Genomic DNA, 23,272 nt, shown 5'->3' with positions numbered 1-23,272 from the left:
AACCTCATCAATCTACACACAATACCCCATAATGACAAAGCAAAAACAGGTTTTTAGAATTTTTTTTCAAATTTTATATAACAATAAAAACTGAAATATCACATTTACATAAATATTCAGACCCTTTACTCAGTACTTTGCTGAAGCACCTTTGGCAGCGATTACAGCCTTGAGTCTTCTTGGGTATGACGCTACAAGCTTGACACAGCTGTATTTGGGGAGTTTCTCCCATTCCTCTCTGCAGAACCTCTCAAGCCCTGTCAGGTTGGATGGGGAGCATCGCTATTTTCAGGTCTCTCCAGAGATGTTCTATTGGGTTCAAGTCCGGGCTCTGGCTGGGCCACTCAAGGACATTCAGAGACTTGTCCCGAAGCCACTCCTGCGTTGTCTTGGCTGTGTGCTTAGGGTCATTGTCCTGTTGGAAGATGAACCTTCGCCCCAGTCTGAGGTCCTGAGGACTCTGGAGCAGGTTTTCATCAAGGATCTCTCTGTACTTTACTCTGTTCACCCTTGCCTCGATCCTGACTTGTCTCCCAGTCCCTGCCGCTGAAAAACATCCCCACAGCATGATGCTGCCACCACCATGCTTCAACGTAGGGATGGTGCCAGGTTTCCTCCAGACGTGACACTTGGCATTCAGGCCAAAGAGTTCAATCTTGGTTTCATCAGACCAGAGAATCTTGTTTCTCATGGTCTGAGAGTCTTTAGGTGCTCCAAGCGGGCTGTCATGTGCCTTTTACTGAGGAGTGGCTTCCGTCTGGCCACTCTACCATAAAGGCCTGATTGGTGGGTGCTGCAGAGATGGTTGTCCTTCTGGAAGGTTCTCCCACCTCCACAGAGAAACTCTAGAGCTTTGTCAGAGTGACCATCGGGTTCGTCATGAAGGTATAATCTTCGTAAATGATATCATAGGCAGGACTGGTGGAGTTATGTCGCACATGCAGCTAACAAAAACATAAGGAAATATCTGCTCTACCCAAAATTACAACCAAATAATTGCAGCATTTCCGCAAAAATGGAAGAGGAAAGTGGGAGGGGGAAAAAGTAAGGAACTTCCCTGCCGGCCCTGCATTAAAGACCATAATTGGTTAAAGAAAATTGTGATAAATAAAAAAGTATACCAGTTTAATTTAAGGACCAAAGGAATGACAGCTGTCCCATATAGATTGCAAAATAGTTGGGAAGAGATTTTTGACGTACTGATTCCATGGAACATGGTTTATGAACTGATACGCAAAATGACGTCAGATTCAAAACTATGAATTATTCAATTTAAATTATTATACCAATAGAATGTTATTTATATAGGGGATACAATCTTCCCAGCTCTGCAGATTCTGCTGCGAAGAGAGAATCATTAGATCATTTGTTTTGGTACCGTCCATTTGTAGCTTGTTTTTGGTCACAGGTCCAGGAATGGCTGAAGAATTGCAATATTTACCTGGAGCTAACCCTGCAGATAGCACTACTGGGTGATCTGAAAAGTCATAGTCAATCGATCAATAATATAATAATACTTTTAGCAAAAAAAAAAAATTCTATTTACAATCTGTAGAAACAATTAGAATAGAAATGTTCAGAACTTTTGTGAAACATCCCAGTACAGTTGAAAAATATATGGCAAATTGAAATCCAATATGGATGGTGTTAAGAGATAGATGGGAGGGGTTGAATGGAGCATAAGGTTGGGACTAATAACAACTAATAACAACAAGATAACTAATGTAAAACACACTGTGTCCATAATACATATATAGGTTATAGGTTAAGAACTTTTGTGAAAGAGCACAGTTTGAAAGATATGGCATATAAAATTTAGAAGCTAACCGGATGGACATCATGAAAATTATCGGAGAGGTTGAGGAAGTTCAGGAGTAAAATCAAACAAAATCGAACTATTATAAAATTGACTGTGTCCATAAAATGTATTTAGTATGTATAAGCTGGAAGTAGAGGCCTAAGCTTTGTTGTTCACTAGTTTACCCCAATTAGGGGAGGGGTGGTAGGGTTAGAAACTAATAAAGGAAAATATATTTTAAAAAAGGATATGTATGTACAGTGGGGAAATAAAGTATTTAGTCAGCCACCAATTGTGCAAGTTCTCCCACTTAAAAAGATGAGAGAGGCCTGTAATTTTCATCATAGGTACACGTCAACTATGACAGACAAATTGAGATTTTTTTTCTCCAGAAAATCACATTGTAGGATTTTTAATGAATTTATTTGCAAATTATGGTAGAAAATAAGTATTTGGTCACTTACAAACAAGCAAGATTTCTGGCTCTCACAGACCTGTAACTTCTTCTTTAAGAGGCTCCTCTGTCCTCCACTCGTTACCTGTATTAATGGCACCTGTTTGAACTTGTTATCAGTATAAAAGACACCTGTCCACAACCTCAAACAGTCACACTCCAAACTCCACAATGGCCAAGACCAAAGAGCTGTCAAAGGACACCAGAAACAACATTGTAGACCTGCACCAGGCTGGGAAGACTGAATCTGCAATAGGTAAGCAGCTTGGTTTGAAGAAATCAACTGTGGGAGCAATTATTAGGAAATGGAAGACATACAAGACCACTGATAATCTCCCTCGATCTGGGGCTCCACGCAAGATCTCACCCTGTGGGGTCAAAATGATCACAAGAACGGTGAGCAAAAATCCCAGAACCACACGGGGGGACCTAGTGAATGACCTGCAGAGAGCTGGGACCAAAGTAACAAAGCCTACCATCAGTAACACACTACGCCGCCAGGGACTCAAATCCTGCAGTGAAAGACATGTCCCCCTGCTTAAGCCAGTACATGTCCAGGCCCGTCTGAAGTTTGCTAGAGTGCATTTGGATGATCCAGAAGAGGATTGGGAGAATGTCATATGGTCAGATGAAACCAAAATATAACTTTTTGGTAAAACCTCAACTCGTCGTGTTTGGAGGACAAAGAATGCTGAGTTGCATCCAAAGAACACCATACCTACTGTGAAGCATGGGGGTGGAAACATCATACTTTGGGGCTGTTTTTCTGCAAAGGGACCAGGACGACTGATCCGTGTAAAGGAAAGAATGAATGGGGCCATGTATCGTGAGATTTTGAGTGCAAACCTCCTTCCATCAGCAAGGGCATTGAAGATGAAACGTGGCTGGGTCTTTCAGCATGACAATGATCCCAAACACACCGCCCGGGCAACGAAGGAGTGGCTTCGTAAGAAGCATTTCAAGGTCCTGGAGTGGCCTAGCCAGTCTCCAGATCTCAACCCCATAGAAAATCTTTGGAGGGAGTTGAAAGTCTGTGTTGCCAGCGACAGCCCCAAAACATCACTGATCTAGAGGAGATCTGCATGGAGGAATGGGCCAAAATACCAGCAACAGTGTGTGAAAACCTTGTGAAGACTTACAGAAAACGTTTCACCTGTGTCATTGCCAACAAAGGGTATATAACAAAGTATTGAGAAACTTTTGTTATTGACCAAATACTTATTTTCCACCATAATTAGCAAATAAATTCATTAAAAATCCTACAATGTGATTTTCTGGATTTTTTTTCCTCATTTTGTCTGTCATAGTTGACGTGTACCTATGATGAAAATTACAGGCCTCTCTCATCTTTTTAAGTGGGAGAACTTGCACAATTGGTGGCTGACTAAATACTTTTTTTCCCCACTGTATATATATTTATATGTATGTATGTATGTATATGTATATGTATATATATATATATATATATATATATATATATATATATATATATATTTGCAAAAAAATATATGGGGGATTGGAAGTGATGGAGACAATTACATTGACGAAAGTTACAATCTATCTGCAATATTAAAGCTGATCTACCCCCTAAAAAATATTTAAAAAAATAACATCTCAAGGATGGTTAGATCAATGGAAACAGGATGCACCTGAGCTCAATTTCGAGTCTCATAGCAAAGTGTCTGAATACTTATGTAAATAAGATATGTTTTTTTATTTTAATACAATTGCAAAAAAATCTGTTTTCACTTTGTCATTATCGGGTATTATGTGTAGATTGCTGAGGATTTGTATTTATTTAATCAATTTTAGAATAAGGCTGTAACCTAACAAAATGTGGAAAAAGTAAAGGGGTCTGAATACTTTCTGAAGGGACTGTATGTGTATTCAAGTAGTAAAAAGTGAAGTATTTGGTCCCATATTCCTAGCACGCAATGACTACATTAAGCTTGTTACTGTACAAATTTGTTGGATGCATTTGCTGTTTGTTTTGGTTGTGTGTCAGATTATTTTGTGCCCAATGGAAATTAATGGTAAATAATGTATTGTGTCATTTTGGAGTCACTTTTATTTTAAATAAGAATAGAATACGTTTCTAAATATTACATTAATGTGGATGCTACCATGATTACAGATAATCCTGAATGAATCGTGAATAATGATGAGTGAGAAAGTTACAGAGGCATAAATATCATCCCACCTAGAAATGCTAACCTATCATGTTATTGTAAAAGGTGCTGTAATTTCTAGACGGTTCACCCGATATGGATGACAATTCCCTCAAATTAAAGCTTACAGTCTGTACTTTAACATCATAGTCATTGTATCATTTCAAATGCAAACTGCTGGAGTACAGAGCCAAAACATATGTCATTGTCCCAATAGTTTTGGAGCTCACTGTATCTAGTGTTTCTTTTGGAGCTCACTGTATATTTCCACGCTATGAGGTTGGAATAATACTGTGACATTTTGAAAATGATGATAATGCCCTTTTAGTGTAAGATCTGTTGAAAAGACCGGTTGAAATTTCAGCCTATTTTGGTGGGATTGAATTGTGGCCTGCCTTGCAAAATTTTTGCTTGAGAAATGTCTCTTTTTGAAGAAGCTATTTTTGCTCCTTTTTGACCATTTTAACTGAAAACAATCACAGTATGGTTCTTAATTGTAACTCAGAAATGAAATAAAACAGCTGCATTGTACCTTTAAATACATAAATACAATCTAAATAACCCCAGATCTATGGAAAAACGTTCAACAAAAGTTCGGGTATTTGTTCCCTACCTTGTTTTTTTACCAGTCTAAAGTTGTTTGGCTTTAATTAGTAGTACCCTTGCAGGCAGGCTTGAAGAGGTTTCTCAAGTGCATCATTAGATGCATTAGAAGTGATCCTAAAGTGCCCGATTTAATGTACTAGAAAATGACTTGAGTATGGCTGAGATCAAAGCGAAGCGCCTACATTAGCACCCCTTGACTCCTTGGCTCAGGCTAATACACTCCCACTTTATGACCTTTAAGTCCCCACAGCCCACGGAATGTTCCCCGGTAACGATGACGACGACACATTCCACCAAACAGCCCCTTGTCAATTGCAATGATTGTGACTGGTGTGTGCAGGTGGCTACTTACACGCATACCTCCAGGTTTGTAACATGATATAGAGCAACAGAACTAATAGAGATAATTGAAATTATACAGCTATATTCTTAATTTCCTGACACGTCCTTTGACTTGTACGGTAGTGCCATTAGTGGGATGAAACCTACAGTATGCGATAGGTATCTCTCACCAAAATTGGGTATTGGAATGTTTAGGCCTTGAAATTTGCTCGTCTGGCCTGTCCATGTAGGAGATTAGTTTGTGGATGTCATTTTATTTTTGTATTCTCCAACCTTTTGGGGCTATTAACAAGTAAAATAATTATTGCCAGGAGATGTGACAAGAAATTAGCATTTTCAAATCATTAAGCAACTAATTGTGCTTCCCATTTTAAAACCTGAGGTCATTACAGAGGACACTGATTTCTAGGAGCACCAAGCAGAAAATACTAGCCCCATCTGTCCGAATCGATAATGATTAATTTACAGAGGGTCGTGTTTACTTTTATTTCGAAAATACTCCACCACCCTGACCACCACATTATCTATCATTTTCACAGTGCAATCCCAGTTCCTTTGTGGCTTCAGCAGATGTTTTCTCACTCGCTATTGGACAATAAAGCAGCACATCCATCTTGATAGCAGCCAGCCGCAGGTCATTTCTAGCTAAACACCACGCTAGTTTTTTTTGTCTTAAATCACGCTCAGTACTGTACAAATACCAATTCGCCACCCTAGACTAATTCAGCAGGGAAATTTAGGAGAGAATTATCTTCTGCCAAGAGATCAATTTCTTTGAGGACATTCGACTCAATCTTTTTAATTACAATCATAAAAAATGTGTCATTATCTGTTCCATTTTTGGTGACGAATGAGATTTATATAATAACGTGCAGCGTCGCCACAGTTTTACAATCATTCCGAGGCTTCCAGTTGATTGAAAAACGTGCATACTGCAAGAGCTATCTACCTGGACAGATTTATAGAAGACAGGGACAATATTGATAAAATACCTTAATCTGCTGATGAGTTTACATTTTTACATTTGAGTCATTTAGCAGACGCTCCTATCCAGAGCGACTTACAGTAGTGAGTGCATACATTTTCATACTTCTTTCGTACTTGTCCCCCGTAGGAATTTAACACACAACCCTGGCATTCCAAGCACCATACTCTACCAACTGAGCCACATGGGACCACACAGTTTAGAAGAGGGAGTAATGAAAATCCAAAATGGGGAAATGTAAATCATCTGTGTCTGTTCAATTAGACCTGATGACTACTTTTTGTTCTCATGGAAATAACCAACTGCCATGCTCCACCTGTTGCTCAACTGCTCAGGAACCAGAAAGAAATTCGAAATTGTGCTGCTTTAGGAAAATATGACTGTGCCAAACATTTGAGAGAATAGTATGGGTCGCTGGGGGTTCTTTTTTCACCCATGCGTTGAGAAACCGGACTGGAGCAGACCAAGCACAAATAGAGTTACAGAACTTATGTTACACTTAAAACGCTGTATCAGGCACTTTATAATTATTCCATATTTCTCCCCTCAAAAGGAGTTCACCTGGGTTGAAAAACACAATTTATTTATAAAGTAATTCTGCAGCCCAATTGAGTGTCCTGAGTGTTCTGTATTGTAGCATGGGGCATTTACAGAACTTGCCGGTGAACCAAACATAATCATGTTCTCACTCCTGGCCCACTATGCTACCTTGTTCACCTTCTGCATTACCTTTCGCAAACATAACGATCTCAGGCACAGCAATTTTACACTAGCCACCTGCTTCGCCCACACTGCGTGCCTTGCTCTGGCAGTCCAAGACAGCTGAGGCAGCAATTTGCTTCACGAGCAATTTGAACGCTCAGTTAATGTTTTGTTTTTCTGTCAGGCTGTGCTTGTTTTAAGTGCAACCTGGGATGTAGGCTACAGAGTAGAAAGTACAGAGTAGAGAAACAAAGTAATGTGAAGAATTAGTAATAAGACCCTACAACATGACACAGAAAAGTAGTTATTTAGGATTTGAAATGAAAATCCTTGCAAAATAGTATGGTGAAGAGGACAAACATTGTGATGTGTCTGTGTGGGTAGGGGAGTGCTTAAGAATATTATTGGTCTAGACTTATTCTGTTCCTTGTTGGATTCAAAGAGCAAACATAGCCTGGGCACTGCAAGTCGAGGGAATGATAAAAGAAAGAATAGGATATCATTTGTCTGGGTTCTACTCTGACTCTGAACTTCAGACTGAGAAAATTGGTTTAAGTTTATCACTGTGGTGAATTTATGCCAGTACGGCCTATAAATGCATAGCAATACACAAATTACTGTTTTATAGACATTCTTATTGGTTTACGTGGGTGGAACTTCATAATATTCACTTTCTCCTTTCTTTACAGAAGCAGATGCACTTCGTTTTCTGAGGAATTTTCTCATTCCATATTATACTATTCAAACTGTACTCTACTCTAGTGTTTGAAAACCGCAAGGTGTAGAAAGCTAAGCATGTAAACTAAGTTATAGTCTATACTTCTTCTGAAAATATAGAGCGAGAGCACCCTGTGACACATCTTACAAATGGAAATGATGCATTTTGTTTTGGCCTTTTTTCCATCACAGTAGAGCGACTTTCTATTTTACACTCTTACTGTCAAGTTGAGCACATCTGCACGCTTGTGAGACTGGCGAGAGAAGTGGTGATTCACAGTATAATGGGAATATTTGGATACATTACCTTTCTTAATCATGCAGTGAAGAAAATGAACATAGCCATAGCACGTGATAATAGCATATGATTGTGCTGCTGAAGTAACATGAGGTCTGTGCTTGTGTTTGGGTGTCTACATTGAAAGGCAATTATTTTAATTTACCTGCTCACTATTGAAAATCTATGACTAAATGCTCCGGTTGACATGTACTATACTGTAGATATAGATTAGTAGTTAGAATGACAAACTGATGGTTCTCTATCTATCTAAAGTGTATGGACACTTGGCTGACATAATGGCTGGTGCAATCATTTTCTTATTTGGGAATCAATGTCTTATCGTGCTCTGTGTGTCCTGGGGGAATATGAAACATGTCCTACAGTACCAGAACACCTGTCGTAAAATCGGACAAAAAACACAAAATGTTAAAATCCAACACTATACTTGGATATCATCAACACTACACTAAGACTCTTGCCCCATTTGTTGTGCTTCTCTGACCACTTATCACCCTTTTCCAATTTCAACCGCAAATCAGAAAACCTTAATTCAAACACCCGTATCACATATGACTTAAGTCATCTCCGAGTTCATCAAAATGGAGGAGGGGAAGAGCTAGAAGCGGGAAGAAAAAATACAATATGCAAATTAGGTCCCTCATTCATTGGACAAGTAGATTCTGGGTACAAACATCATTACGCTAGCGGTTCGCCTTTCACACAAATTACTTTCTCTAAGCCAGGGAAGTTCATTACTAATGGTGTTTCCCATCAAGTCTGCAGCCCACCCAAATGCTAATATCTCTGCCACTGGATTATTCACCTCGCAGCCCTGACTCTTCATTGCTGTGGCAATTACAACAATGTTACTTTTCCCTCTTTATGGAATTATCCATTATCTCCCCCTGGAGCTAGCTACCAGAAACAGATGCTAACCTAGCACAGGCCACTGGAGCTCAAATGAACTAAATGAACAGTCACTTTATATGTATCACCGGATTAGTAGTGTCTTCATCTGGTGATTCGTTTATGTATCTATGTATCTATTGCGTCTGTAGCGTCTCGGCAAGTGGAATACAAGGTTAGAGATATCATCTCCAAAGTTCCTAGCTACACCGACAGATTGAACTCAGATTTGACTTTTTGGTGTATCAAGCCCCAAATAAAGTACAAGGCAGAGGAATTTTCTAAATAAATCTTAACAAAATAGGCGCAAATACAGACATATTCTCCAAGGGAGATACAGAACCATGTCGGAGATACATAGACTATTTTTGGAACAGGGCTTTTTGTATTATGCATTGTTCTGTGACCTTGTAAAAGTACACTACCCTTACATTGCCCTATAACTGTACCCACCACCCCGCCCTCTAATGTAAAAGCTCAACCTTGCAACGGGCACTCGCATTCTAGCTCAGTAGACTACATGAATAAGACATGAGGCTTCCAAAATAAGTTGCATTCTGAAACACAACTTCGACAATGTTTGACTTTGGTTGGTTGTGCTGTCAGAAACACGTTCTAGAGAAAAGCAGGTGTTAAGCCTGGATTTTTTTTTATGTGTTCATTCAGGTAGAGATTGGCAGGTCTGTTGAGGGTTTGTGTGGATGTGGATGTGAAAGTGTGTGTATGTCTGTGTGTCTGGTGTATGCATGAGTGAGTGAGAGTGATCTGGCTCTCATCTGGCTTGACCAGAAAGCATTACTTTATTGCAACACAGAAGTGTGATTCTGATTCTTTGTGTGTGATTAGTTATTGTAGAGGTTACTCTAGCTAGGTAGAGCTACTTTGTATTTTGTATCGCCGGGATATTCACCCGTGTGCCTTGTTTTTCTCCAGTGCGCCGTATTTACCGCACCGGAGTGTTTTACGCATCGCTGCGTACCGCTGTGTTCCTGAATAAACAATATATTCTGTGATTTACCCTCCTGCGCCTGACTCCATCCAAAATCACGCACTACAGAATCACACACGGGTATCATGGAGTCAGCAGGAGCGGAGAACATGCCTGGAGTTGTGGAGCAGGTCCGGGAGCACTCCAGCATGCTAGCCAGCTTGGGAGAAGCGATGGATTGGGTTCTCCAGGTCGTCCAACGCCTGGAGAGGATAGGACCCGACCCTTCGGGACCATCTGAGCGACCGGATCCAGCCAACCACACCCCAGTGCCCAGAGGGATTCACCTATCACGACTGAGGGAGTACGACGGGTCAACGGCCCGTTGCCAGGGATTCCTCCTCTATTTTTCGACCATCAGCCCGGCTCCATCGACGCGGGATAAGGTGTCCGCCCTAGTCTCCTGCCTCTCGGGGAAAGCCCTGGAGTGGGCCAACATGGTCTGGAGTGAAGGAGGAAACACGTTGGACAACTACGGGGCGTTCGCTCGCCTCTTCCGGGCAGTCTTCGAAGAGAGGCAGGGGACGAGGACCACGCAGAACTTTTCCCTGGAGTTTTTAAATCTAGTGGCTGGGTCCGGGTGGAATGAGCGGGTCCTCATTGACCACTTCCAGGGCAGCCTTGTGAGAGGACGTCCGAAGGGAGCTAGCCTGCCGGGATACCACGTTTTCGACCAGCTGGTGGACATGGCCATCCGGTTGGACAACCTGCTAGTCAAGAGGACGTTCTGGAAGTGGCCTGCCCGTTTCACCCCCCTTCAACCACAGATTCCGTTACGATGGAGCTTGGTGGTGCAGCGATCCGGGAGAACGGAGGACGACAGCTCCAGTATCACTCTTGTGGCAGGAGAGGACATTCTGCTGCACGCTGTCGTCAGGGTTCTTCCGGGTCTGGAGGCGGCAGGCAGGGCACTCTTGCGTCACCCCAGGTAGCGCAAACCCACACTCGTTCAGAGCCCTCTGCTGTGCACTGCACCATACACGTCAACTTCCCTGATTAGACGGTTTTTCCCCAGTGCAAGGCGCTGGTCGATTCAGGCACAGCTGGGAACTTTATGGACAGAACTTTAGCTAATAGTCTCTGTATTACATTGGTTATCCTACCCATTCCATTACCCAGCAAAGCACTTGACAGTCGACCATTAGGGTCAGGTTTTGTTAGGGAAGTTACAGCACCAGTCACAATGATCATGCAGGAGACCCATAGGGAGCAAGTCACCTTCTATATTATTGAGTCCCCTGATTTCCCTGTTGTGTTCGGTCTTCCCTGGCTCGCACTACACGACCCCACCTTTTCATGGCCACAGAGTATTCTCATGGGGTGGTTGCGAGAGTGTCAGGGTAGGTGTCTAGCTGTTTCCGTTGGTGCAACCACGGTGGAAAGTCCAGACACTACCTCCACCTTGCGCATTCCCCCGAATACCTCGATTTGGCGCAAGCGTTCTCCAAAACGCAGACGACCAAATTACCACCCCATCGGGTGGGGGATTGCGCGATAAACCTCCGGGTAGACGCTGTGCCTCCCAGGAGTCATTTATATCCCCTGTTGCAGGCTGAAACTGAGGTTATGGAGACATACGTCTCCGAGTCCTTGTGCCAGGGGTTTATACGTCCCTCCACTTCGCCCGCCTCCAAGTTTCTTTTCGTGAAGAAGAAAGACGGAGGTCTGCGCCCTTGCATTGATTACTGGGCACTTAATCAAACCACCATTCGCTATAGCTACCCTCTACCCCTCATCTCCTCTGTTATCGAATCAATGCATGGGGTGCGCTTCTTCAAGAAATTAGATCTCCGGACTGCGTACAAACTGGTGCGTGTTCGGGAAGGGGACGAGTGAAAGACAGCATTCAGTACAACCACGGGGCATTATGAATACCTGGTGATACCGTACGGGTTGATGAATGCTCCATCAGTCTTCCAGTCCTTTGTGAACGAGGTGTTTCGGGACATGCTGGATCGTGGTGTGGTGGTCTACATCGATGACATTCTGGTGTATTCCGCTACGCGCGCCGAGCATGTGTCCCTGGTTCGCAAAGTGCTGGGCCGACTGTTGAAGAATGACCTATATGCCAAGGCAGAAAAGTGTCTGTTCTTCCAACAGTCCGTCTCCTTCCTCGGATACCACATCACCACCTCAGGTGTGGAGATGGAGGGACACCACATTTCCGCCGTGTGGAATTGGCCGACCTCAACCATGGTGAAGGAGGTGCAGCGCTTCATTGGCTTTGCCAATTACTATCAGGGATTTATCCAGGGCTTTGGCAAGGTCGCAGCTCCCATCACCTCTCTGTTGAAGGGTGGGCTGTCCCGGCTCCACTGGTCTACTGAGGCTGACAGGGCTTTCAGTAACCTGAAGGTTCTGTTCTCCTCAGCCCAGGTACTGGACCATCCCGATCCATCATTGCCATTTGTAGTGGAGGTGGTTGCATCCGAGGTAGGGGTAGGCGCTGTCTTATCCCAACGCTAGGGCATGCCACCCAAGCTCTGCCCCTCTGTGCCTTCTTCTCGAAGAAGCTCAGCCCGGCGGAGCAGAACTACGACGTTGGTGATCGGGAGCTGTTGGCTGTGGTCAGAGCCCTGACCGCGTGGAGATACTGGCTCGAGGGGGCGAAACACCCTTTCCTTGTCTGGACTGACCACCGTAACCTGGAGTACATCCGGGCAATGAGGATGAACCCTCGCCAGGCCAGGTGGGCCTTGTTCTTCATCCGGTTTGATTTCATGTTGTCATACATACCAGGTACTAAGAACGTGAAGGCAGACATGCTGTCACGGCTGTACGACACAGAGGAGAGGCCCATAGACAACACCCCCATACTCCCGGCATCCCGCATTGTGGCGACGGTAGTGTGGGCGGTGGACAGGGACATAGAGTGGGCGCTATGCACAGAGCCATCTCCACCTCAGTGCCCAGCTGGCCTGCGGTACGTGCCGTCTCTTGTCCATGACCGTCTTATCTATTGGGCACACACGTCTCCCTCCTCTGGTCATCCAGGTATCGGTTGTACAGCACGCTGTCTGACCGGGAAGTACTGGTGGCCTACTTTGGCTAAGGACGTGAGGGTGTATGTCTCCTCCTTCTCAGTGTGCGCCCAGAGTAAGGCACCTAGGCACCTCCCAGTGGGTAAGTTACATCCCTTACCAGTTCCACAATGGCCATGGTCCCACTTGTCTACTGACTTCCTAACCAATCTTCCCCTCCCTCAGGGTAACACCACCATCCTGGTTATTGTGGACCGCTTTTCTAAAGCCTGCCACCTCCTTCCTCTGCCCGGTCTCCCCATGGCTCTGCAAACTGCAGAGGCTCTGTTTATGCACGTCTTCTACTACGGGGTGCCAGAGGACATCGTGTCTGACCGGGGTCCCCAGTTTACGTCCAGGGTCTGGAAGGCGTTCATGGAACGTCTGGGGGTCTCGGTCAGCCTGACCTCTGGGTTTCACCCCAAGTCTAATGGGCAGGTGGAACAGGTGAATCAGGATGTGGATAGGTTCCTGCGGTTCTACTGTCAGGACCGGCCGGGGGAGTGGTCGTTGTTCTTGCCATGGGCCGAATATGCCCAGAACTCTCTCCGCCGCTCCTCCACTAACCTAACTCCCTTTCAATGTGTCTTAGGGTATCAGCCGGTTCTGTCACCGTGGCATCAGAGCCAGACCGAAGCTCCTGCAGAGGACGACTGGTTTCGGCGCGAGGAGGAGACGTGGAACGCTGCCCACGTCCACCTCCAGTGCGCCGTGTGTTGCCAGAAAGTCAATGCTGACCACCACCGTAGTGAGGCCTCGGTCTTTGTACCGGGTGATCGAGTCTGGTTCTCGACCCAGAATCTGCCCCTCCGCCTGCCCTGCCGGAAGCTGAGCCCGTGGTTTGTGGGGCCGATCTAAGTCCTAAGGAGAATAAACAAGGTTACTTATAGGTTACTACTCCCTCCTGATTACCGTATTAACCCCTCGTTTCATGTGACTCTCCTCAGGCCGGTGGTGGCTGGTCCACTCCAGGAGTCTGAGGTGCGGGAGGTCCCTCCGCCCACTCGAGGGGGCCCCGGCGTACTCTGTCCGTTCCATCCTGGATTAGAGGCATCGGGTGGGGGGCCTTCAGTACCTCGTGGAGTGGGAGGGGTACGGTGCTGGGTCTGGGTGAGGGATATCCTCGATCCCACCCTGTTGCGGGATGTCCACCGTCGTCCCCCGGCTCGCCCTGCTCCGCGTCCTCCTGGTAGTCCCCGAGGCAGGTGTCGGCGCACTGCTGGAGCTGCGCTTCAAGGGGAGGGGGTATTGTCACGACTTCCTCCAAAGCTGCCTCCTCTCCTTGTTCGGGCAGGCTTCGGCGTTCGTCGTCACCGGCCTTCTAGCCACTGCCGCTCCTCATCTCATTATTCCATTTGTTTTGTCTTGTTTATTACACACACCTGGTTCATATCCCATCACCTGTATAAGTGTTCCCTATGCCCCCCTGTCTTTGTGTGTGATTAGGTATTGTAGAGGTGACTCTAGTTCGGTGGAGCTACTTTGTATTTTGTATGGCCGGGATATTCACCCGTATGCCTTGTTTTTCTCCAGTGCGCCGTATTTATCGCACTGGAGTGTTTTATGCATTGCTGCGTACCACTGTGTTCCTGAATAAACCATATATTCTGTGATTTACCCTCCTGCGCTTGACTCTGTCCAAAATCACCCACTACAGGGACAAAGTGAAATGGAATGAATATTCATTCAATGGCGTCTTGGAAGCAACTCCAGTGTATATTTGGCCTTGTGTTTTAGGTTATTGTCCTGCTGAAAGGTGAATTTGTCTCCCACTCCCTAGTCCTTGCCGATGACAAGCATACCCATAACATGATGCAGCCAACACCATGCTTGAAAATATGAAGAGGGGTACTCAGTGATGTGTTGTGTTGGATTTAATTTCTTTGCCACATTTTTTGCAATTTTACTTTAGTGCCTTATTGCAAACAGGATGCATGTTTTAGAATATTTTTTTATCTGTACAGGCTTCCTTCTTTTCCAACTGTCATTTAGGTTAGTATTGTGGAGTAACTACAATGTTGTTGATCCATCCTCAGTTTTTTCCTATCATAGCCATTAAACTCTGTAACTGTTTTAAAACCACCATTGGCCTCAAGGTGAAATCCCTGAGTGGTTTCCTTCCTCTCCAGCAACTGATTTAGGAAGGACGCCTGTATTTCTGTAGTGACTGATACACCATCCATAATTCCACTTAGACATTATGGGGTATTGTGTGTAGGCCAGTAACACAAAATCACAATTTAATCCACAATCACAACAAAATGTGGAGAAAGTCAACAAGTGTGAATATTTTCTGAAGGCACTTTACATGCTAATGCAAAAAAAAAAGTGTCTGCTAAATGACTAAAATGTAATGCCTTAGCTGTGGAGCTGAGAGGCATAGGTTCTGTGAAGCAGATGCAGTGACACTAATTTCCCTCGCCTGTCTCAGTGTAAGTGTGTGAGTATGTGTGTGTGTGTGTATACAGTATGTGCCTGCATGTTATTGTGTGTTTCCACACAAATTCATAAACACACACACACACCATAGTGTAAACATGGTGAGAGACTGCATGAGAATCTGCCATCTTCCCCTTTCAGTGGGCCCCCGGGGACCGTGCCAGGGGCCTTGTGTTCGCCTCGGCATTGGAGATAAGGAAGAGATGACAAGGCGCTTCAGAGAGTCGCCGAGCCAGCTCTTTCCTTTAGCTGGGGAGCTCCCCACTCAATAGGAACTCATTTTCCATGCTGTGTAATTGTGGGGGATAATGGAGCACACCTCATTCAGAGCGCCAAGGCATGTTAGAGCCATTTTCTCCATTCAGAACATAATAAGTCTGCTTTAGAGAGATAGGTCTAAAACCACACTGTCTTTTTGAGTCCCGGGACAGTGTGCTTTAGCGTTTCAATAGGATGTTGTGTGGAATCAAGATAAGCATTTGCTTTTTATATGTACAGTATGTGCTAGTGATTATGATTGTGGTGCCAGCAATTAACTTCAGATATGCGACCAATTTTTGTATTCAAAGTAAACTATTGTGAATTTGCACTTCCTATGACAGTGCATATATTTCAAGCAACTGCAAGTATTACAAAGTTACAACCAAATATAGGACACTCATTTAGTTATACAGTTAAATTACAAGAGGAGGTAAAACATGATAATTCATGACCTATATGATGGAATGAGCTACTTAAATTTGAGCCATTTCTGTGGTTTTATCAGTTTTAAACCTGATTCAAAGAGCCATTCCTTTCTCTCCAGTTAAGTAAATATTAAAGCAGAAGCAGATAAGCCAAATGAAATGTGATTTGAATATCTCTCAACTTTCCATTAGAACACCAAGAGCAAGAAATAGAAACTACGCTGCATAACTCAACCAGCATCTTAATTATCGTGTCAGGAAAATGTATGAAAACGTGTTAATTGATTTAGAAAATCCAACTTATTTAGGCTAAGTTTCTAATGGAGTAACTCTAATTAAGTCAGTACATTCGACATGAGTGGAACCAAAACCTGATATTCAACTATATGTGTTCAAAGGGAAAAGAAAGAAGACGGCACAGACATAGAAACAAAGAAAGTCTAGCTTACCTGGTTAGTTGAAGAAACTGAGAGTTAAAGGAACAAGAGTTAGCATTTCGGTCGCGGAGAAAGGAGCACCTACCACGTAAAACAGTGAGTCTCGTAGTTGCACTCAGCTCTCCAACAGTGTTGGAGGCGACGCACTCGTATATGGCTTCGTCTCGGGGCGTACGCAAGGGCTGAATTCTCAACACCGAGCCAGAGCCGTCATCGAACTCAATCACCTGCAGGTGCGAGAAACAAGATATGTTAAAGGAGTTTTTTTGTTCCCAATCGGTGACGGAAGCTTGCGCAGAGCAATTCCAACCACTCCTGCAGTAGAGTATAAACACATTTGGCCTACAACACTGATGGTGCCAAACACACTGTTTTCTAACACACGTTAGAAAACTATGAAAGCTGCTATGGATAGAATACACTAATATTATATCCTAATATCAGCTCCTAATATAAGCACATTATTTGGGTGAGTGTTTGGGAGTATATGTGCTCTTTCTCAATTGTCTAAAAAGTCCATCCACCACTCACCTTCTCTCCTTTATTGCTCTGACTTGAAACAACTGACCAGGTGAAAGTCAGCCTGAAGCATGTATTTTCAGTTAAGTGCAGGTGAAGGGGAGGAGACAAGGAGAGGATGGACTTTTAAGTAATTGATACAGAACCCACGTGTGTATCGCATTGTGAGTTTACGAGGAAAAGATCCCATGTCTATAGCATGTAGATAATAATGTTATCATTGTCACTATTGATCAATGTTTTTCATGGCTAGTTATGCCCTTAGACTGTTGTTCGTGTTTATGATTGGCTACCCACTGGTATAGTTATTACCAGAGAAGCTGTGTTCAGAGAGCTTATTATTATATAGTGATGTAATGGAAGATTAAACATAATATCAATTAAAAGATGGCTCACAGCTCTCCGACATCAACTTTCGATCCGAAATATGAGTTTATCTTGTGTACTAATTATTGGAAAGATAACCAAAGTGGACAACTAACTTTAAGAATGGGAAAGTATCTACTGGCCAGTCGGAAATAATTACTTTAACTTTTATGTCTGTTTTATATTCTATGTAAATTTTGGTTCGCCCCACTCTTAAAGTTAACACACTATTTCTCCCAAAAATGCATCACATTGAAATATATCAAACGGGACAGAACATTAACAAACAATTAAATGTGGTTCGATAAACAGTAACGAACAATTGTTATCACCATGACGTGATAGTTGTACAAAAAGACATGACCGATTGTTTTGGACGGACGACACATAAAATGTTCACAAACAGGTGTTTTGTAGCTTTTACAGCTATCGTTGCATGCTGTATACTCACTGTTTTTAGAAAGCCCTGTATCATAACTCATTTTTAAGAATTCTTAGGTAGGTGTAAATACAAAAATGGACTGGTAAGAACCTCACACACGCAGACAGACACACAAGCACACACCCAGACACACGTACAGAGGCCGGCCTCGATACTCATTGGTACAGTTCAGAGCATATCATTTCACGTGTTAGTTTAACAAAACACCTTGACGGTTCAGTGGCCAAGCGACTAGGGCACATTTGGGCAATCATTGCAAGAGCATGTGATGATGGTAAGTAAAAGTGCTCCCTTCCCAATTTCAAACTCAAAGAGAAAGAAAATGGGATTGAGAAAGTCTCAGTGTTTCTGTAAAAGGAAATGGGCTTTGTTAGGGATGAGGAGGCGGCGGCACGTGAGTGGGGGAATGAGGGTGGTTGCAAGCAAGCGAGGTTTGCAGCGGCGAAAGGAGAGTTAGCAAGCTAGTGCGTTAGCATTCAGCACGTGGAGCGGCGCAAATGCGATGCACTCTGATAAGATTCGATTTCTGCCCGGCGTATGAGACGCCAAAGAGGCGAGAAGGTTCTCCAAACCCAGATAAGCCACTACTGCTGAGTAGTAGTATGGCAAGAATAGGGGGGGGACCATGATACACTCCGAAAGGGAATGACACAGAAATTAATAGAAATCTTATCACTGTTCGGAGCTGATGTGTTATTTGTCATGGCGATTAAAGAGAAGGACAAATCAAAGCTTGCAGCGAAACCAAGCAGGGAGGGGGACATGCATTTAGATAAAGATGCCACGAAGCAAAAGAGCTTTGAACCACAGAGCTACACTGCTCTCGTTTTGCATAAGGCAGCCAAATGCAGCATGATGTTAATATAGGTATCTGGGGCACACCATTTCTTCCCCCTTTTCTTTCTTTCTCTCTCCATCTTTCATCCTTTCTTTCTTTAATTACAAATCTGTCACCAGATCTCTGTGTACTTGCTCATTATAACTCATGCATGTTAGATGGCTGCGTGATTATTAGAGCCTGCTAATGCGTGGTGGCAAAGGCAGTTTGGGTGAGCGGGGGGATGGATTATGTGTTAGGGGTTTGGGGGAGGACCAAAAGCACTGTTGAGCATTCCCATTTTTGTCGAGCATTTTACATCAGAACAATAGACCTAATACCTCAAATCTCTGGTTGCTGACTTTCTTCCCCTTCTTGTTCCAAACGATCTTGGGGCGTGGGTCTCCCGTTGCTTGGCAGATGAAGGATGCCACACCTCCTTGCACGCCCGTTTGGTCATTGGGGGTTCTTAAAAACTTTGGTGGTGCTGGAAAGTGAGGGAGGGAGAGCGAGAGAGGACATAAAGAGTTAGTGAAGGTGCTAAGTGTTGGAGAGAGCAAGGGATTTCTCTCCCTTATCAACGTGCCCACACCAGAAGGTCACACAGTTGCAGATTTCAGCACTTGCACGGTATCACTAAGAGGATTGTCTTTGGAGGTCAAGCCAGACTCTGTTTGGAGCCTGCTTTGCTTTCTCAATGTGAGTGGAAACATAAGATCAGATACTTGAATAAGGATGTAATCAAGAGAAGTAGGAATACAGATATAATCCTTGTAGTAAATAAACTCTAGTGTTGTAAATCAAGTCATCGATTTAGAGTGCAATACAGTATAGGGACTACATATATAAAGTGGAGGAATCAATACAGTATAGGGACTACATATATAAAATGGATGAATAAAAGATTAGAGGCAAACGTTTAGTGACAAATAGACATTTAAACAGTGTGTATGCCTATGGACTGAAAATACACTGTTGGATGTATTCATTCATTTCATGAGCATACTTCAATGGAAATTCATGTTGAAAATACCAACTGAAAAATAATCCACTTTAGAACACCCAGTGAGTGTACAAGTCAAACAGCAGCTGTTTATCATATCCTGTTATGGTAGAAATGCTAATTCCATCATCTTCCTGCTGACTATCATACTCCAATCTCGTTGGAGGTTGACCCTTTTCGAAGGTGAAGGTTGACATTGAGTAAACCACAAGCTGTGCTCATTGTACCTAGCATGTACAGTCAAGCAAGCCAGTCAAGGCCAACCCTTGCCATGCAAATGTTTACATTGACTGACAGAAAAATGTCTGGTTTCATTTGAAACACTATGACAGCAGAAATTATTTTCTTTGTCAACGTCCACAATGTATACGAGGCAGGAAGTAAAAACAGGACGAGGATAAGGTTCAAGCTACATGTTTCCACAATAAATACACACAATTCCTTCAAGTCTGAGATGTGTTAATAAAGGCCTGCACAGCTGGCAAGCTCCTAGCCGGACTGATTCAAAGCTAACCACAATAACAAAAGCTGTCAACTACCACCTAGCCTGATGCTACCATCAGAAAGACAACCAACCTACCCAATCAAAATCCTATTAAAGATACTTTGAGTTTATTATTGGGAATCAGACATTAAGGTATGGATTTGTTGTTACGCTATTTTGCTGAGGCTTCACACAGTTGCACAATATTACTGGTGACTGTCACTTTATTCCTAGTTATATGTACATATCTACCTCAATTACCTCGTACCGCTGCACATCGACTCGGTACTGATACCTTGTGTATATAGCCAAGTTATCTTTACTCATTGTGTATCGATTATTACTTTTATTATTACGTGTTTTACTTTTCTATTATTTCTCTGTTTTCTTTCTCTCTGCATTGTTGGGATGGGCCCGTAAGTATTTCACTGTTAGTCCACACATTTTGTTTACGAAGCATGTGACGAATACAATTTGATTTGATGTCATTTAGCAATCATTAGCAAGAAAAACAGTCGCTAAAGGGGAAGTAGGCTAAGCTAGCAGCCAGGTGAATCGAAGCCCCACTCTACAGAATGGCACAGTAACCTTTTCCCTCTCTTGTTGTGTATCAACATGAGTCACTGGTATCCTGAACATTACAGTGAGCTGGTCATATTATATAGATATATTTCATTCAGCGCTTCTAGCCACATCTATATAGACAAGCTGTTTCATATCACGCAATGCATAATGTGTATGCTGCTTTAAGGGACCCCTCCATTTTGTCTCTAATGAGCGAGGCCACCATGCTCTATGCTTGTGTGTGAAGTTCTGCACTGTGTAGTGAATAGGAGGGAGTGCCGGAGTGCCAGAGAGTACCACATTGTAGTGGGTACTTTGGTGTTTAAATATTTATCTAAGGTACCTCCAGAGGCAGGCCCATCCACACATGAATTATACATAACATGGATCCCATACAAGTATGAAAAATGAAGCACTTAACACTAAGCAGTTTGCTGCACTAATACACTGGAAATAAGGTTGGAGCTACATGGAAACACATATGGTTTTTATATGCATTTCCAGCAATGCTCTCACACTCTACATTATCACGCTCTACCATTCCTTTTAAAAAGTTAGACAAAGGAATCAGTTTACGGCAGTTGCAAGCTGCTAGTGTTATGCTAATTAACAAATGGGCAAATAAGTCGCTTTGTGCCATGTGGCACTGTGAGACAAGGAAATGTGATATTTGTTTCCACCACCCATCCTTGTTGTTAAGTTATTAACTATTTATTTCTCTTTTGAACAAAGGAATATGCCTTATCCCCAGCTACTGTCTTAAAGTGATAGTTCACTCCCAAATCAAGGTTTGTCAGATGTTTTCAGAACTCAAAATATTCACATTTTAAGATGAGTCCATGTCCCATGTTATCTGCTGTGTAGATAGAGTACATCTCCTGGCCCCTGCCCCCCCATTTTGTCTCTAATGAGCGAGGCCACCATTTCCCAAAACATTACAGAGAAACAGAAGTCAGGCGATGATTGATGCTCAACATGGCTCTTTGCAGCTGGCATGCTAACGCTAACACTGACATTGGACTGAGCTCGCCTCGCTAAATAGAAGAGCTATAACCAGCTTTCCACCTAAGAATCTTCCAGAACAGGGGTGGCCAAACCTCCTTCCGAAGAGCTTCTGGGAATGCAGGCTTTTGTTCCAGCCCTGCTCCAACACACCTGATTGAGCTAATCAAGGTACTCATGCGAATCAAGTAGTAGAATCAGGTGTGCTAGATCACAAATAGGCTTCAAAGACAGACTCTCCAGGAAGAGGGGTTGGAGGAGGATTTTATAACCCCCTCTTATAGAATCACCTAACTTTTGGATAACTATCCCACATAACAGCCATGACCTCACATGTGTGGAGAGCATCTCGCTACTTCACATTGATAATCCCTGGAAAACCACCCACTTGGCATCAGGCTTGCATCCGGCGCAAATGAGACATGCACTTGATAAGGGCACTGGCAAGGCTCTGATTGGCCATGTGAGGGTTCTCCAAGCCCTAATTGGTGCTCACGATTCAGCACAAATAGTCAAGTGTAAAGGCAATGAGGGTCAGAAATGTAAAGGGGAGGAGAGAGTGAGAATAGGAGATGGGAACAGTGTGGAAATGAATCCTTATTTTTTTATGTTGCTCAGAATCAGCACCTCGTACCCACGTTATTTGGGGCCATTGTTTGATTAAGCATCTAATTCCACGAAATGAATCGCTTGATTCATTGTTGATCTTTTCAAATAATTGCAATCCTCTCTTTTACAAGGAATTAATTTATTGTACACATATGGCCTCATGGACACACAACACATGCGAGGGATTACACACTGAGGTAATCTGCTCTCAGAAGTGGTCTTGATACCATAACAGGATTCAAATGAACCCTTACGTTCCAAGTAGAACCGTTTTGGGACCCAAAATAGTTCTACCTAGAACCAAAAATAGTTTTACCTGGAACCAAAAAGGGTTCTCTCCTTTGGGGACAGCCGAAGAACCCTTTTGTAACCCTTTTTTCTAAGAGGCTAGGCAGTGTGAGACATCCCAGCTCAGCCTGAGAGGCGAGATGGAGTATGAGGTGTGACTCCATCTGTCCCTGTGCCCAACAACTGTTTGCCTTTTTCAATCACTTTAGTGGACCATTAGGGGCCACACAGCTGTAATAATACCAGGAGAGGCTGAGTCATGTCATCTGTGTGTGTGTGTATAATCGTCAGCAGTACTGAACAAATTAACCTGAAGGGTTTATAAAGAAATGACATAAGACGTGTTGCCTGTAATGAAAAGAGCACATCAACAGGCTGGCAGCTGGGCCTCCATTGACAGTTGTGACTGGGAAATCAGCACACACACACATCAGACAGGATCCGATAGGTGTGCTGCCGGGTCCACAGCACACAATTTGTAAGCAACAGAAAAAGTGCCATTATATCTGCGTTTGCCCGTTATCTTATCATCTGCTGGGCTGGGGAGTGGTTGCATCGTGGCGTCTGGCTGAGCAGGGCATGATGGGTAATTGATATGCTGTTGGGCTGTTTGCTCGGAGGGCCATCTATTACGGCTCTACGCCTCTCCC

At 43.5% G+C, this 23,272-nt stretch overlaps 1 protein-coding gene across 30 annotated transcripts in view; it reads right to left on the bottom strand.

Annotated features, from left to right (window-relative positions):
* Window positions 1-23,272, bottom strand: part of LOC121572096 (receptor-type tyrosine-protein phosphatase delta-like) — a 668,511-nt gene that overhangs the window by 100,231 nt on the left and 545,008 nt on the right. For all 30 annotated transcript variants that reach the window (XM_041884003.1, XM_045221719.1, XM_045221730.1 and 27 more), the window contains 2 exons: window positions 19,014-19,159; window positions 16,614-16,755 (listed from right to left, as the gene is read on the bottom strand). In XM_041884003.1, the coding sequence (XP_041739937.1) occupies window positions 16,614-16,755; window positions 19,014-19,159 (288 nt within the window). The remainder of the gene's footprint in view (window positions 1-16,613; window positions 16,756-19,013; window positions 19,160-23,272) is intronic.

Source organism: Coregonus clupeaformis, chromosome 8 (assembly GCF_020615455.1).
Source record: "Coregonus clupeaformis isolate EN_2021a chromosome 8, ASM2061545v1, whole genome shotgun sequence".
In the NCBI taxonomy this organism is placed as follows: domain Eukaryota; kingdom Metazoa; phylum Chordata; class Actinopteri; order Salmoniformes; family Salmonidae; genus Coregonus; species Coregonus clupeaformis.
This window is presented reverse-complemented; position numbering and strand designations above follow the sequence as displayed.